Genomic DNA, 15,591 nt, shown 5'->3' with positions numbered 1-15,591 from the left:
GCATGCTGTACTTTTACATCATACTAACTCTTGATGTCAGCACTTCTCACCATATGTGTACAGACTGCAGTATAACTACCTTGAAACTTTTCTTTAAGCTGTCCTGATGTGAGGAAGAATATTTGGAAGAAAGTAACACAGCAGAAAAATTAACTACTTACATTTACTTCCTCAATAAAGTGCTTAAAGATGGTCAGTTTTGTAGGCAGTAAAATCCTTGACTGAGGAGACTGGTCTTTTAAATAAATAGCCATGTGAATATGTTCATTAGTCAGGTGTTGATAATCAAATCTGCTCTTATGGGCCTTTAGTAGAGAAGCAGTGCACGTACTTACTGCATAACAGTGTCTTGAAGAAAGCCACCTCTGTTTTAGTTAAGGTTTATGAAAGCCAAAACACAGCAGATCATTACTGCAAAGCCATTCACTAGAAAAGCCTGATTATGTGCAGAGGACCTTGTACAGCATTTAGCAGACATGAGATCTCACCAGGAGCGCTTTCCTGAAGAAAAAGCAGCTGAGTACACACAAGACTGAGGCAACAGCTTAAAACAGAGCATGACTTAGGACAAGAGCCAGAGTATGTGTTGTACCTACGTGTCCCTAAAAAGAGTTTACTAAGTAAGTCTCTTGCCTGGCCAGGGCACCTTTTTATCTCTCTACTTCCTACAGAGCTATTGCCCTATCTACAGAGATACCCACACACTTATCCTTGTCCTCCAAAGGTCGGAACAAGAACAGAAGGGCAGGCGTCTACCAGCCACAAAGAACTGCTACGTTTCTAGACCTCATATTTGCTTCACTTTGCTTGTGAAACTCAACCTAGTGTTAAAATGGATGGTCCAGATGAAAAGGAATAAAAGACATCCACTTTCTGGGAAATGGCCACATGAAAAGCACTGTGCTGAAATGCAACCGGAAAAGCAACGTGTATTTTGTATAAAAATAAAAAGGTAACAGGTGGCACTCACAGGCCCTTAGAGAGCTGAGTTACACCTCCACACCTGCAGGGCAGGAAAAAGGGAAGGGATACAGACCAAGTACATGGAAGCCCCAAGACATGAACGGAACATCAAACTGAAAAGTTATACTTGCACATAAAGAAAAAATGAAACTCATTTATACCGTTTGGAATAAGGAAAACAAAAAGATTAAATCCATGACACAAGCAGTGTCACTGAAGCAGGCATCGAATCAAAACTGCTGATGAAGTGCATGGGCAGGCACAGAGCTGACACAGCACTTTTACATATTTAAAATCAACAGTCCTAGAAAAGGAAGGCTGTTTTATTTTCATATATCACAATATTGTGCCAAAGTCAGGGCACACCAATGTCAACTACATATTTTGTCAAGAACTTTCTTCTAAGTACTGATTTCAAGAACTCCTAACAGGCATTGCTTTCACCTCATCTTTCCACCTGTTTCATCCTACAAACTCCTTTCAGTAGCTTGCAACTTCTCTACAGCAGCAAAATGACTTCAAGCTGATTATCATTTCCCACTTCCCTCACACTAGCCTCAATGGCCTCTCGCTCCTCCTCTCAGTTTCTGGGCATCACCTGTGTTTTAGACAGGACCAGGAATTACTCCACCTCTGGCATCAGGGACAACCCATGAGGTCCTGGATGCTCCTACAATAAAAATGCAAAGAGAGTACTGATGTTTGTGTTGTTGAACAAGAAGGCTGACAATTTTCAAGTTTTATAACAAAAACTGCTCAAATACTTGCACAACAAGTAAATCTGGGTTTTGTTTTGTTCAGAAGGTGACATCTAACCTGTGGCACACAGAACAAACTGAACTACAATCCTGCCAGGAACAGCAGCAGCACTGAAACAAGACCTCAAAATGAGGGTGCTGACTTAGGGACAGGAACCCCTCCTGGGATGCAGAGCTACGAGCGGTGCCCCAGAACCATCTCCCTTGACTGCTGGCACGCGTCGCACTCAAAAAGTTAAAGCAACATGAGCACACAAGGGAAATTACCCACGAGGATTAAAAGCGAATTGCTTACAAGCCATTCTCAATTTTCACCTCCTACATTTTGCATCTTTACATTAGCTATACCTGAAAAAGCATAGCAAAAAAAAACCTTTTATATATTCTAAAACTATCAATCTTTCTTGGACACTAACATTTCATTATTTTAAACTGTTACAGTCTACAGTTTTTCAACATGGTTTCATGCTAGTGAAATAGTCTTACCTGGTAGAATTATAAGAATTTTTTCCTTCACAATTTACCTTTCTCTGGAGAGAAGAATGAAAAATTGTTATATTCAAAGTGTCTGCTGACATTTTGGAATAAAAAAAAATTTGAAGAAATTGTGCTGTTTAAAAACATTTGCATAACAGCAACGAAAAATTCTTCCAAACAGGTTCTCAAAAACATGAGATGCAAGAAAAGACAAAGACTGTGGCAGTGCATTATACATGTTTGCTAGGACAAGGTACCCACACACCACTTGAAGCCAGGCTCTTGTACACAGCAACAGCGACACTGGGTTATGTGTATACAGCATTTCCAAGTAAATCCCATTTTGCAAGAAACATGGTGAACACAAGGGGAAAAGAGCCCAGGTGAAAGGGACTCATGTAGAAATGATTTTTGCAAGTCATTAACAAATGAGATATTCCAAAGCACTCAGTTGAGAACACACTTAAGAACCACTTAAAAAAAAAATAAAAAGCAGGTTTGTACTTTCAGATTCATCTTACAATGTGAATATTTATTTCAACATCATCTGTTCAGATCAATGCACAGATTTTATTACTGCCATTCAAAGGATAACACTATTGACAGCTTAACCTTTATTAAACTGTTGGTACAATATGAATCTGTTAGTATAAAGTCAGATGAAGGCATTACAACAAATTATATAAATATTAATAATTACTGATAAACTATTTAGAAGAACATGCTCTTCATAGTATTGGTCTTTTCTTGATAATTAGAGACCAAAAACAGGAATTCTGCTTCATATTTTAGTGAATTGGTATTTAAAAACAATTCAAACAATTAACTCCAAGTTAACTAGGCAGATGAAGAACAAGACTACAGGGTTTGCTATTATTTATGATATGACAAAGTATGACTGAGCATGAAATTTAGGCATTTAACATAATTAAATATTTATTCTACATGAAATGAAGAGAACAAAAAGATGAGAACCTTCGCCACCTCTCTGCACAAGGAGTATCACTGCTGCTGTTTGCTTTTATAGCCCCCGTACCCAGACGCCTGGAGCTGGTGAACCACTGAAGTCACCTCCAAGCTTGCTGTGTGTGTCCTTGCAGCAGCTTGCACACTTCTCCCCATTTAATGTTTGATGACACAATGTCTTAATGTTTGCAATCCAGCATGCAATTTTACTCCTGTACAGTGTATGGCCTTGAGAGTTCTAACTACAACCACCATCATGAAGTGCATTTAAAACGTTGAGTTGTTCTTTAGACATTACATTCCAGATCACAAGCCTTAAACACGGAGCAGACTTTTTTTTTTTTAATTAAAAAAAGGAATTTGCAATATTTCAGTTGTTCTTGATCACTTAATATAAAACCGTTGCTGGCTTGACAGTCAAAAATGCATCATATTTCTGTACTTTCAGCATCCAAAACACTCTAAAAAAATAAAAGTTTTTTTTTCTATGTACATCCCCAGTCAGTGGGATACAAATTTTTCTTCCCCATCTCAAAGGCAGTACAGGAGAGCTTTGCAACTCCTACATCTCACATTACATCTAGCTCAGCTAGAGTATTTGTGAAAACGGTAAAAATAAATAAATGTATATTGCTATGGCTAAGAGATTTTCAAGACATTCATAGTCCCAAAGCAAGAATAGAGGGTACATTTGAAATATTGAGGTCCCCATTCAAAAATAAAAATAATAAAACTATTGGAGGGCACAGAAAGAACTGGTTTCAATGGGAAGGATTTTCTTATTGGGCTAGAAATTGTTGGGAGGTGTTTTTTCTGGACAAGCCAGTGACACAGAATACAAACCATTTACAAACAATACCAAGAATAGTAATGTAAGATTATAGACAGCACTCTCTTCTTCCTTCTGGGAAACAGACTGATTAAAGGAAAATGTATGCCCACAAAACACACACACAGAGTTATTCAGGATCATAGCCCAGAATGGGTCCCAGCCATTTCTCCACCTCTGACACAGGCAATTTTTTTCTCAGTGCATAATCTTCAACCTGCAAGGGGAGCAAAAACCATGATTTGGAACCTCCAGCTTTTACTGTTTCCAAAAATTTTTCAGACATCAGGTCTTAAGGTGGTTTTGAATATTACAACAGCATTATAACACACAGCCAACTTACCTGATCTTTACATATCTTGCCAACAGCAAAATATTTTGATTTAGGATTGGAAAAGTAGAGCCCAGAAACTGCAGAAGCAGGTGTCATTGCTAGAGATTCAGTTAAGCCAATTCCTGGAAAAGAGAATGAACAACTTTTTTTTCTCGGAATTGATAACAAGCATAAATTCAGACCCTCTTGTTGGGCAGACTGGAAATCTTGAGACCACTCCTGGAAGATTGAAAACCAAGAAGCTTTCAACTGCCCTAAAAATTAAAAATGTTTGTTCTCTGCTTGTTATCCATTGCAAAAAAGAGGCATAGCTTTATATATACTGTAGACTTTCTTATAGGGTTACTGTAGGGTAACTTAGAATTTCAGGGGAAAAAACTTGTACACTTTGGCAACTGAAAAGGTGAGCTAGAGCTTTGAAACACAGGAAGGTGTTCCAGGACTGTGGTATTGGCAGTGAAGTAGCTGATATTTAAGATATCAGAAGAAAAACAAAATAATTTTTTCTTTTTTAACAGTTGTCATCTCAAAGATTTCTGTGGTCCAGGAGCGACATTCATGAATGGCTTTTATTCTGCTCATATCTGGAATGCCTTCTTGCAGCCATAAGGATGCTAGATTTTTTCTTTTTGTGCAGCAGAACCCTGTTTGCAGGCAATCTGCTAATTAGGGCCATATCTCCTTCACCAACAGCACTGGCAGTATTTTGCAAACTCTTCCTTGAATAAGGCAAAATAAAAATGGCAATGAAAGAGGAAAAACAAGCAATTCCCAGAACAGCTTCAGCTTGATTTCTCACACAGCTCTTCACTACCCGTGTCATTGTTTTGTTAGCATTTCAACCTTTAACTCACTTTAAAAAATAAAGAAAAGCCAAGGGATCCTAGGAACTGTACAGACGTACCCGTTGCTTCCTCAACATTTGCGAGCTTCCACATGGTGAGCTTTTCCGTGTGGTCTGGCTGGCTGGGATAGCCAGGGGCAGGGCGAATCCCCTCGTACTTGACCCTGCGCAGCTCGGCCAGGCTGAGGCGCTCGCCGCTGCAGCAGCCCCACAGCTCCCTGCGGACCCTCTCGTGCAGCTCCTCGGCGAACGCCTGGGCACGGAGGGCAGAGAGGTTGTTAGTCTGCGGGACTGATGCAACAGCCATTTGAGTCGGACGGACACAGACCGAGACCTTCTCCCTGTCCCTCTCTCATTTTTTAAGGGGGAATCATATTACAGGCAAGATACTGGATTAACTAAATTCACATATGACTTATTTTACCTATCTAGGTGTTTTAGATTTCTCTCTTTTTAGTACACTTAGTCTTCTGGTTGTCCTGCTTTAAAATCAAATATCTGCTTGAAGATATAAAGATGTGGGCAGTACCAGGAAAAGATCAAGTACATTAGCATGCTATATAATTATAGCACTGAGGAAATCAGGTGCTAATTATTTTGGACAACTCCTCCACTTCTAGCTATGGAAGGCCAAATCATTCTTGCATCCATGCTAGTTATGAAGTATAAGTACCACTTTTCATTTTAGCAGAGGAGCTTTCTTCTAGGTGCAAGTGGGCTATGGCTTTTCCTACAGTTGCTCCTACAGCTTACACCAGAATTGAGGCCAAATTCCCACTTCAGTAAGTATGTTCAGATGGCATCAAATAACAACTTCTGAAACTCTGTTGTGGCTGAAGATACACAACTGAAGCTAACCCTGTTCACTTTGCACTTAAGTTGCTCTAAGTTTTAACACGATTATTTAGGGGTAAGCATGGGGCTGTCAGCTGGGCCAGGAGGAGGGTACAGAAATGCTTGGACAGGGACTCATAAATCACTTCAGCTGAGCTTTGCCTATGCCTAAGACACATTAAGTCAGAAGCTTTCAGTCCAGACACATCCGCACAGCTACCATTAAAGCAAGAAGGTGGCCTGTCTGCAATTCAAGAATATAACCTGTGGGCCACACCTGGGACAAACGCTCTCATTTAAATAAAACAAGCTTTAAAGATCTTTTTAAGTTGTCTTGTTTTAAAATCTATTAAATTCTATCAAAACTCGCACAAAGAACCAGGAGGCGTTTTTGCAACTGAAAGCTAAGGCTGAGCCCCTGAGGCTCAGAAAAGACCTCTCAAAATGAGCCCAGTGGAAGCAGTTCACTTTCAGCTTTAACAAAAAGCACAGAGCACAGGGAACAGTCCGGAACTTGAAGTGGCAATTTGCCAAAAACAGTCTGGGAAAACGTGCCCAGAGACACACGACAAGGCCCCGCACCTCTGCCAAGCGATCTCCCAGAGCCTTCACCATGATGATGCTGTACTCGTCGTCCTGCTTCCGGTATTCATGGCACAGCCCGTCCACTCCAAAGCAGGCCACAGCAAACAGGCCGAGGTAATCCTGAACGCCAGAACCCAGCGGCGCTATGAAGTCAGAGAGGCAGTAATAGGGATCTGTGCAGGCAGAGTCCTTTTCAGCCTAAAATAAAAAGAATGCAATAAATCAGAACCTTTCAAAAAACAGTAATTAATCACTATTGACCTAAAGAATAGAGTTTTAAGAAAGGGTCATGACCCGTTTCTGATGAATATCTACCCTAGCCTCTGCGACATGGCATCTTGCCTGTGCTTGAATGAGAGGAAAACACCTCTCCTCTGAGGCCAGCTGGATCACTGAAGAACAAACTATCAAAGGAAAGAGATGCTGCACTGAGCATACATGGAGACAGGTTTTGCCTCTGTTTACAGCAAGCAAGCTTCAACAGCTTACTGTGCACATACAACATTACAAAATGAGGAACACACTTTTGCCAGCCACCAAGGAAAAGGAAATTTCCATTTCTGGAACTCACCAATTCCACATTTGTTACCATAAGTGAGGGTTGATAGCCTGCATCCCAATTTGGCAAATGGCTGAATTCAACTTTGTAGCACTTTAGAACATCTCTGGTAGTTTATAAACACTCATAGTTTCACGAGCTACAAGTCACACACTCAGTACTCCAGACCAAACCATGCCCCAAACTCCATATACATTAGTGATGCACTAATACAACCCTCCACCACTGAGTATGTGAGAGCCAAGCAAGGTTCAAGGCTGGGGAAGACAGAGAACTGACTGAATGCTGGCAAAAGCATCTAAAACCATGTTTGACACTTGAGCATCAAATCAGCATATTTGCTGTACAAACAGGATTGATATTTAAAGGGTAGCACAGCTTTTGAAATCTACCCAATTTACAAGCAGTTAAAAGCTATTTCATGGGTATCACTTGACGCAAAGCACTCTCCACCAAATTTTCTTACACTACAATAACATTTTGGCATTAAAAACACTTTTCTACTCTGTTTCCAACCGCTATTAAAAACAACAAGAAAAGGGCAAAGTAGAAGAAAACAATTAAATGCTTGCCTTATTCTATAACCAAAAATGCTGTAGAATATACCATAAAAGTAAAGAAAAATAAAACGTTTTCCACCCAGATGATCTCAAATTAATTTTGAGTTTTCTATTTAACAGTCATACATTTAACGGTTACAGAATATTAAATACATCTACAAATATTAGATTTGCATCAACTCATTACTAGTGTCACTGTCATGGACAGAACTCTGTGTACAGAAAGAAATGTCTTATGTAAGTAGAAAGAGACAATTATTTTCTTCTGCTTTGCTCCAGTGAAGCCTCAGCTCACAGAACTGAGAGAGTAGCAGGTCTGAGTCCCAGGAGAATGGCACCCACAAAAGCATCAAGAGTTTTATGACCTTAACTTTGGAGAAAACTTGAAGTAGTGGAGAATACATGACATGAAAAGATTATGGAAAAAAGAAAATGACTATTCCAGTATGTAAAAACCACTAAAAAAGGAATGTCAAAACAGGTATTGTCCACAGAAGAGCCTGGGAAAAGGTCAAGAGAATAAACTGTAGTAAAAATTATTTAGATGGGATATTAAAACTTCTAACTAGGTTGTAAAACCCTGGAACAAGCTACCAGGAGGAGTTTTAAGACAGCTCTCCCTGGATGTTTGCAAGAATAGTTTATATAAACATCTACCATGGGTTGTCAAGGGACACTAGAACTGTATCCATGCAAGGAACTGAAACAGATAATTCTGAAGCCATATATTTCTTACTACAGTTTTGCAATAGTGACACAGGGCTGTGCTCACACAACACTACTGCAAAAACTGAGGTATTTTAAATTTGTTTGATGACTTGGAACATATAAACTATGAAGAAGAAGAATTTGGGGGAGAAGGAGAGGAATAACATCTTGCAAACACTGCTCAACCTATCAAAATACCTGGCACTAAGCAAGTACAATTGAAATATCAATACTTACAATGGTGATTCTCTCAGTTGGAATTACCAGCCAACAAAATAACTACATACTGCCACTTCTTATATTTATCTAAAATGAAGACTAACAGGAACTCTTACCTTCACTGAGTTTTATTTTCCAAGCATTATAAGTGTTTATTAAGATTTAACACATTCCAGGAGAATTTCTCATGTAAGGCAGAATCCAAGGATATTATTAGAGAATTTAGGTTCATTAGGTTCTAATTTAGCACACAGGATCTATGTGATGAATTTACAGAGCAGAGTGCTTTAGGACAGCTCAAATATTAAAACGGAGACAGAAAACAGGTCATATTTGAGGATGTCAACTCTATTAAGCTTTCTATTAGGTTTGGGTCATTGCTAACAAGATCTTGTTATTACTAAAAGAGAAAGAAATGGAAAAAGATAATGAAGTCAGATAACAGCAAGCATTTTCTGCATAGATTTTAATAGGACCCTTTTGTTCCATTTTTGATTTTTTTTTTTTTTTACTTCAACAAATATTATTTCACTATACCTGTTGCCTCAGGCCATAAAATTTTGCTATTGGTTCCATAGATCCCACTGCGTCTTCTACAGCATACAAACAGATATCATCTTGAACACTCTGAGCTGGCCAGAATCCAACCACACCCCTGGCTTGTAATTTCTTTTGATTAATCAATGTTTTCAGTAGATTTTGAGCATCATTATAAACTCTCTTTGCTTCTTCACCTATCAGAAAAACAAAAACAACAACTTCAGAAAAGGCATGTTTTCAGAGCCATTTAAAAGAGCTTAAGATGGACTCATTTTTCCACAAAACTTTCAGATCACTGCAACAATCCAGCAGCTACAGCAAACAGAGAAGACCTAACCGTGACTCTATCTATACGGCTATGACAACAGATATCTTGAAATAAATGTTTCAGCAGAACCATTCTTGTAGAGGCAGAAGCAGCAAACCAAGATAAATGATAAGGGAAAATGCCTGGGTGCTTCCACTTCCATAGCACAGCAAATCCAAACGTTAACTTCGGTGTCAGGCTTCCAGTTTGATCAAGTACTCCAGGGAGCACTGAGTGGTTTCAAAAGGAGACAGAGTCCTCTTGTCCCCTTCGCTCCCAACAGGGACACAGACCTACTTGATGTGCCCTTGCCATTTTCTGTCACTAAAACAGATCCCTCCGTTTTGGCATCCAGACAAGGTCAAAATACAATAATTAAACATTTTTACTCATTTTTCAGTCTTGCATCCCAACAGCTCCTTCAGCCAGTTTGCTTTACGCAGAAGATAAAGATCTCTGTGAAACTTGAGTTCCCATGTACTTTTTACCATTCCTATGTATTTCAAAACATTCAGAATTTTAATGCAATCAGGATGATTTACATGAGCTAAATACAATTTCCATACTTACCTACAGTTTTATCATTAAAGATTTGGGGGAAACCCCGGTTGGGATACTTTCCCCTAAGTTGCCAAACATCAAAGAAAGGCTTCCAGTCAATGTACTCTATCAATCTCTCCAGGTCATAATCTTCAAAGACTTTTGTGCCAATGAATTTTGGTTTAACTGTAGGAATCAGAAGTACAATCTGACATGAAGGAAATAATAGCATATTATTCTTATATGTGCAGTATAACCAATGCTCACCAACTTCCACCACAGCAAACTACCTCTTCCAAAATAGTGCCTTAGAAGCTCACTGCCATATTCCTCCCATGTGATACCATAGTCTATAATTACAATGCAATATATTGATACATATGCACAAGCAGGAAAGAGATGGATCTACGTTCTGATGCAGCCACAAACTTGGCATGTTTTGTATGGCTGTTTGCTGCTTCACAACAGGAACTTGACTAAAACGAGCTGTTGAAAATTATCATTCTTTTGCGTCTTCTAAATGAAATCACAGAAAGTGCAGAATTGTAAATGCCACTGCAAGATGTCTTCTTGTGCTGTTTGCACTTTCAATTTCTAATGTTTTAAAAATTCGAAACAAAACAAACTGGTAAAGAAACTACTGGAGGAGGGGTAGAAAGAGGCTTTAATTCTTCTTCCACCCAACTTTAAGGTGGAATTTGATACAAACGTGTCAGAACTTGTTTTCTAAATGTGAACTAACAAGGTTCAAAATATAACGATCTAGCCCAAGATTCTTTCAGAAAGTAGGCATTAAACTTGTATTTGATTATAGTGTTATAGACAACCCCTGCTGTTTGGGGTTCCACCTCACTTTTTTGGTTAAATGTTTACTGAATTTTTGAATATATTGATAAAAATAAAAAATAAATTTTTAAAAAGGACAAACAGACAACATTTTTAAGTTGTCATACATTTCCTGATAACTCTAATTCAATTAAAAACAAAAGTGTATAAACTGACCCGGTTTATGGTCCGATAGCCAATCATTGTGGAAACCTTTCCTCCTAGCTTGCTCTAGAGACAAGTATCTTCTTTCCTGTAGGGACAAAAAGGATACAGTTAGAAAGTCTCTTACCTTTTGGGTAAACCGTAACCACTGAGGCTGTTGTGTCCCAAAGACTGTTTGGAGTAAAGTTGCACGTGTCCTCAGTTTTCCCAACTCCCGGTTCCCACAGGTTAAGCAACATCACAGCCAGCTGCCTATTCCATTCTGTTATCCCTCCCTGCGTACATTTAATGGAACTTGCCTGTAAGACTCCTAGCTCCTCTGAACTGTACCTCAAGTTCCGTTAATGCTTTGGGTACTCTGCCCAAAGACAGTCTTGAGCTCAGAAGTATAAAGTGTTCACAATAAGAGGTCTCCTGCTCTATCTTTCTTTACCTAGAGTCCACCTAAGAGCTAGATGACTTTCAGCTGGCTTCTGGGTTTCATTACAGGGGAGACCTGAAAAGAGTAATTTGTTATGTGGTTCTTACTGATGGTCTACCCAACAGTCTATCTCCATATTTCATTGCTTAATTCTCCTGAAATTGAAACCTCAGTTATTTCAAGATTGCTTGGGCCCCAACCCAGGCGACATGAACACATCATGAGAACACAGAACATCCCATAGAATATGGCTCAGCTACCACATACTACTGCCATTTTAGTTACCCGTGCACATCTCTACTTCCAACTACTGTTCTAGGACAGCACCAGTCTCCTGTAGGTTGGCATGACTGCCAGCCCCATGAACATGTTCTGAATGCCACTAACTGACAGCTGAAGACAATCAAGACTTTCCCAAGATCATTATGATGCTCATGCAGAATTTTCCTTATAGAGTAGAAAGTTTTGATTTCATATTCACAAGTTTTCCTTCAATTCTATTGTTCATTTTCAATTAACACAAATAGACCTGAAAGTCATTAACAGAAACTGAAATTGAGAGTTAATCATGACGAAGCAATCACTCCAGACAAGAGAAGAGGCTAAATCAACCAAATTTGTACCTTGAGAGACTCATAGTGTTCTTGTCTAATCTCTTCATATTCCTCTAATATTTCTTCAAAGAAGTCATCCTTTAAGTTTTCATCTAGAAGCTGGGAGCACTGAAAAAAGCAAAAAGAAAGCCTTAGATAGATACCATAAGATGGAATAGTAAGGATGGAGCATGAACTTCAGATTAAATCATCAGTCTTTCCAAGTCTAGTTTTCATGAAACTTACCTAGTTGAACACGACAATGCTAAACTCAGCCTCAACACTAATCTGCAAACTGGATTTAAAGCATGTTTAAGAATACAATTGCTACTGTAAGGAATGCCCTATTAAACAGGTAGTATTAAGAGAGCCCAGTCTGGCTTTGGAAAGAGCTGAGAGGAAGATATCTCAGGACTTCAGAGCTTCAATAGTCTTAGAAACAACATCACAGCTTGGATGAGTTCTTTCCAGTAAGCATTTGCAAGCTAAGACTGCCCATGCAGTCAGCCATTTCACACCATTAACAGTTTTTTTTATTGACATATCACTAACTTAAGAAATAAAAAGATTAGAGAATAAGCAGCAGGAAGTGTCAAACTACATCAATGCTCACTAGGATACGTCTGAATTTTACAATAAAGGCCTCAAAAGGAATCACGTCACTGTCACTGCAGAAATGGATATTTAAGGTTCTCAATGACAACAGTTAAAATAAGTCTGATGAAATAACCAAGCAACAGCAAAAAGAACAAAACAAAAAAAAAACTCGAGCAACAGTAGTTTGGAAACCATGTTCTCTGTAGTACATCTGCATTTTTTTGCTGTAATATTAAGCCTTAGAGGAAAGGATGAGGGGCACAACAGAGAAGAAAAACAAAGCAAAACAAAACAAAAAACCCACCATATGTTTTTGCATGGATGAGAAACTATAATTTAGAACTTACAACCACAACACTCTTGGATGCATCCAGGACATGAATTACAGGTGCGCTATACCGTGGGGCAATTTTAACAGCCGTGTGTGTTCTTAAATGAAAAAGAAAAGAGTATTTTCATAACTGAAATAAAAAAAAGCAAACAAAACCCCAAAATCTTTCCCTCTGTAGTCAGATAAATCCTGACTTAAATGGATAGATCAGAATCTCAAAAGAAAGGAATTCACCTGCTACATATGGATGATTAAAACACAGATTACAATCAATAAGTGCATAAACACTTTTCTTCAAAGTGCATCAAAACACTTTATAAGCAAGGTGCCAACTTACCCTCCCTCACTGTCTTATCAGTTGACTAAGAGTCAGCAACAGCTTACTTTGAATTTCAGAAAATTTCAGTGAGAACATCAGACAGAACTTATCCTGTCCTGCTGTTGGTTACATTAATTTCCAATAAGTCTACAAAACTATGTGACACTGGTTATTAGGACACAAGGTCCAGTGCACAGACTCTAAAAGACACAAAGAGACCCTCCTAAGCATCCACTTAGAATAAAGATTTTTTTTGCAGAGAAAAATTCCATGTTTGTTCTCAAAGTATTAATGCTACAGCAAAAAAAGACTCCCATGAAAAAGGAGAAAAAGGATACAGTTAGCTTTGCAGAACGCATAAAGACAGACATTAATCCTACTGTTCACCATCTGTAAAGTTATGACAACTTCAAATGTTGACTTTAATATTAGTCTTGCTAAGGCCAAACCTACAGAATCTATGGACCTGCTGGTTCTGATCAGAACATGCAGAGCTCTGGTAAAGAAACAAACACCACTAACAGCTTGTAGAAATGAGCTCTGCAATCTCCTGAGCTGTCACCTACTCAAAGATATTGGACATAAACCAGTTAGCAAAGTGCGACCAAGGCCTAAAGCACATCTCTTTTAAGACTATACTAGGTGTCAGCCAGCTGTCAACACTGGTCTTCAGTACATTCATAGCAGCTGTATTATTTCATTTGAATGGATTTGAGAGAGTTGGATCTCAACAGAAGAGTTCCGTCTGTCAAATGCAAAAATGTAACTACTTCAAGTAATGCAAGAAGAACACATTCCCCGCCAGCCTGCTTGAGCAGGACGGGGGTCAGCAAGGTCAAGCACTGGACAGTGACCCAGGAACTTACACCAGCTTTCCTCGAGGCAGTTAGCTGCCCAGGGTCAACAGTACCATTCCCAAGTTAAAGAACATGCTTATTGACTGCTGATTCCAAACCAGGCTGCTGCACCCCTTGGCCTCTGTTCATAGGTGTATGTCTGTGAAGGCCAGCACAAACATTACTTGCACAAAGGAAGTGTGTGAGGTGTCCACTACGAGCTGTGTCCCAATTACTATCTTCCCTCTATAACTCAGCACCTCTAATATAAGAAATAACTTCATCAGTCCTAAGTAAATGCATCACAATAACTGTTTTGGGAGAAAATGAGGGACAGTGGGAAAGAAATGGCTACAAAGCTCTTTCCCCCCCAGCTACCATTACTTGCATAAACTTTTTTCAGCCTTCCCAACCCAGGCATCTTACTTAGAAGTAGTTGCTCCTCCAATCAGCAATGGAATCTTTATCGCTAATCTCTCCATTTCCTTGGCGACAAAGATCATTTCATCCAAAGAAGGGGTGATGAGACCAGACAGGCCAATTATATCTATTTCAAATTTATAAACACACAGAGAAAAGATTTAGCAAATCCACTCTAGAAAGACAGAAGTATTACAAAAAATGTTTCATTTCTAGCTAGGAGATACAAGCATGGTCATTGCTAACCAGGAGGCTAGGTCTGACCTAGTTAAAAAGTCAAAGCTTTCCAAGAAGAAAGGTGGTTCCAAATTCCCAAACAGTCTTCACAGCGGCTGGGCACCCACTGCTCTCGTTTCAGTCAGAAATACAAAGTACTTCTGATTATCAAGTATCACACCTCACTGAGTTTCATTGCTAGCCAGTGGATTAGGAATTTCATCGAGATATGAAATAAGACAAAATAGTTATAGGCTCTGCTCTTAAAAATGGTCAGCAAACACTTTCAAACTTCACCACCTACATTCCACACAATTCACTTCCTTCAAGATTCAATAAACAGTTTGAAAGCAATTGTAGCTTGGCTCAGAAAGAAAGTACATTATTTCTCAGAAGAATTCATCCTGATTTTCACACGCACTGATTCGGAATGCTGAATGTCAAGTTATTTTATGGATTTAAGACTCAATACAAAGCTACTTAATCTTTCCAAGCTGCCATTCATCTGTGAAACAAATAACAAAAACATCTCTCTTGGACTTATCCTTGTAATGAATGTTTTCAGTTCCTCAGATAAGTTTCATAGAAGTGCCAATTAACTGTTGATAATGCACAAGTTCTGATTTATTTCACAGAATCACAGAACAGTTGAGATTGGAAGGGACCTCTAGAGATCATCTAGTCCAACCCCCCTGCTCCAGCAGGGACACCTAGAGCACGTGGCACAGGGTGACATCCAGGCGGGTTTGGAAGGTCTCCAGAGAAGGAGACTCCACAACCTCTCTGGACAGCCTGTTCCAGGGCTCTGTCACCCTCATGATAAAGATGTTCTTCCTCACATGGAG

At 39.1% G+C, this 15,591-nt stretch overlaps 1 protein-coding gene across 1 annotated transcript in view; it reads right to left on the bottom strand.

Annotated features, from left to right (window-relative positions):
- Positions 1 to 3,539: 3,539 nt before the first annotated feature.
- MTR (5-methyltetrahydrofolate-homocysteine methyltransferase) overlaps positions 3,540 to 15,591 on the bottom strand; it is a 44,493-nt gene continuing 32,441 nt past the window's right edge. The window contains exons 24-33 of the mRNA XM_010211943.2: positions 14,537 to 14,657; positions 12,972 to 13,053; positions 12,058 to 12,156; positions 11,026 to 11,101; positions 10,054 to 10,209; positions 9,174 to 9,370; positions 6,588 to 6,788; positions 5,232 to 5,424; positions 4,337 to 4,449; positions 3,540 to 4,210 (exon numbers count right to left, since the gene is read on the bottom strand). Of these exons, the coding sequence (XP_010210245.2) occupies positions 4,124 to 4,210; positions 4,337 to 4,449; positions 5,232 to 5,424; positions 6,588 to 6,788; positions 9,174 to 9,370; positions 10,054 to 10,209; positions 11,026 to 11,101; positions 12,058 to 12,156; positions 12,972 to 13,053; positions 14,537 to 14,657 (1,325 nt within the window). The 3' untranslated portion in view covers positions 3,540 to 4,123. The remainder of the gene's footprint in view (positions 4,211 to 4,336; positions 4,450 to 5,231; positions 5,425 to 6,587; positions 6,789 to 9,173; positions 9,371 to 10,053; positions 10,210 to 11,025; positions 11,102 to 12,057; positions 12,157 to 12,971; positions 13,054 to 14,536; positions 14,658 to 15,591) is intronic.

The sequence above is a fragment of the Tinamus guttatus genome, unplaced genomic scaffold (assembly GCF_059628265.1).
Source record: "Tinamus guttatus ecotype Peru unplaced genomic scaffold, ASM5962826v1 Tinamus_guttatus_pri_ptg000011l, whole genome shotgun sequence".
Taxonomy (NCBI): Eukaryota; Metazoa; Chordata; class Aves; order Tinamiformes; family Tinamidae; genus Tinamus; species Tinamus guttatus.
This window is presented reverse-complemented; position numbering and strand designations above follow the sequence as displayed.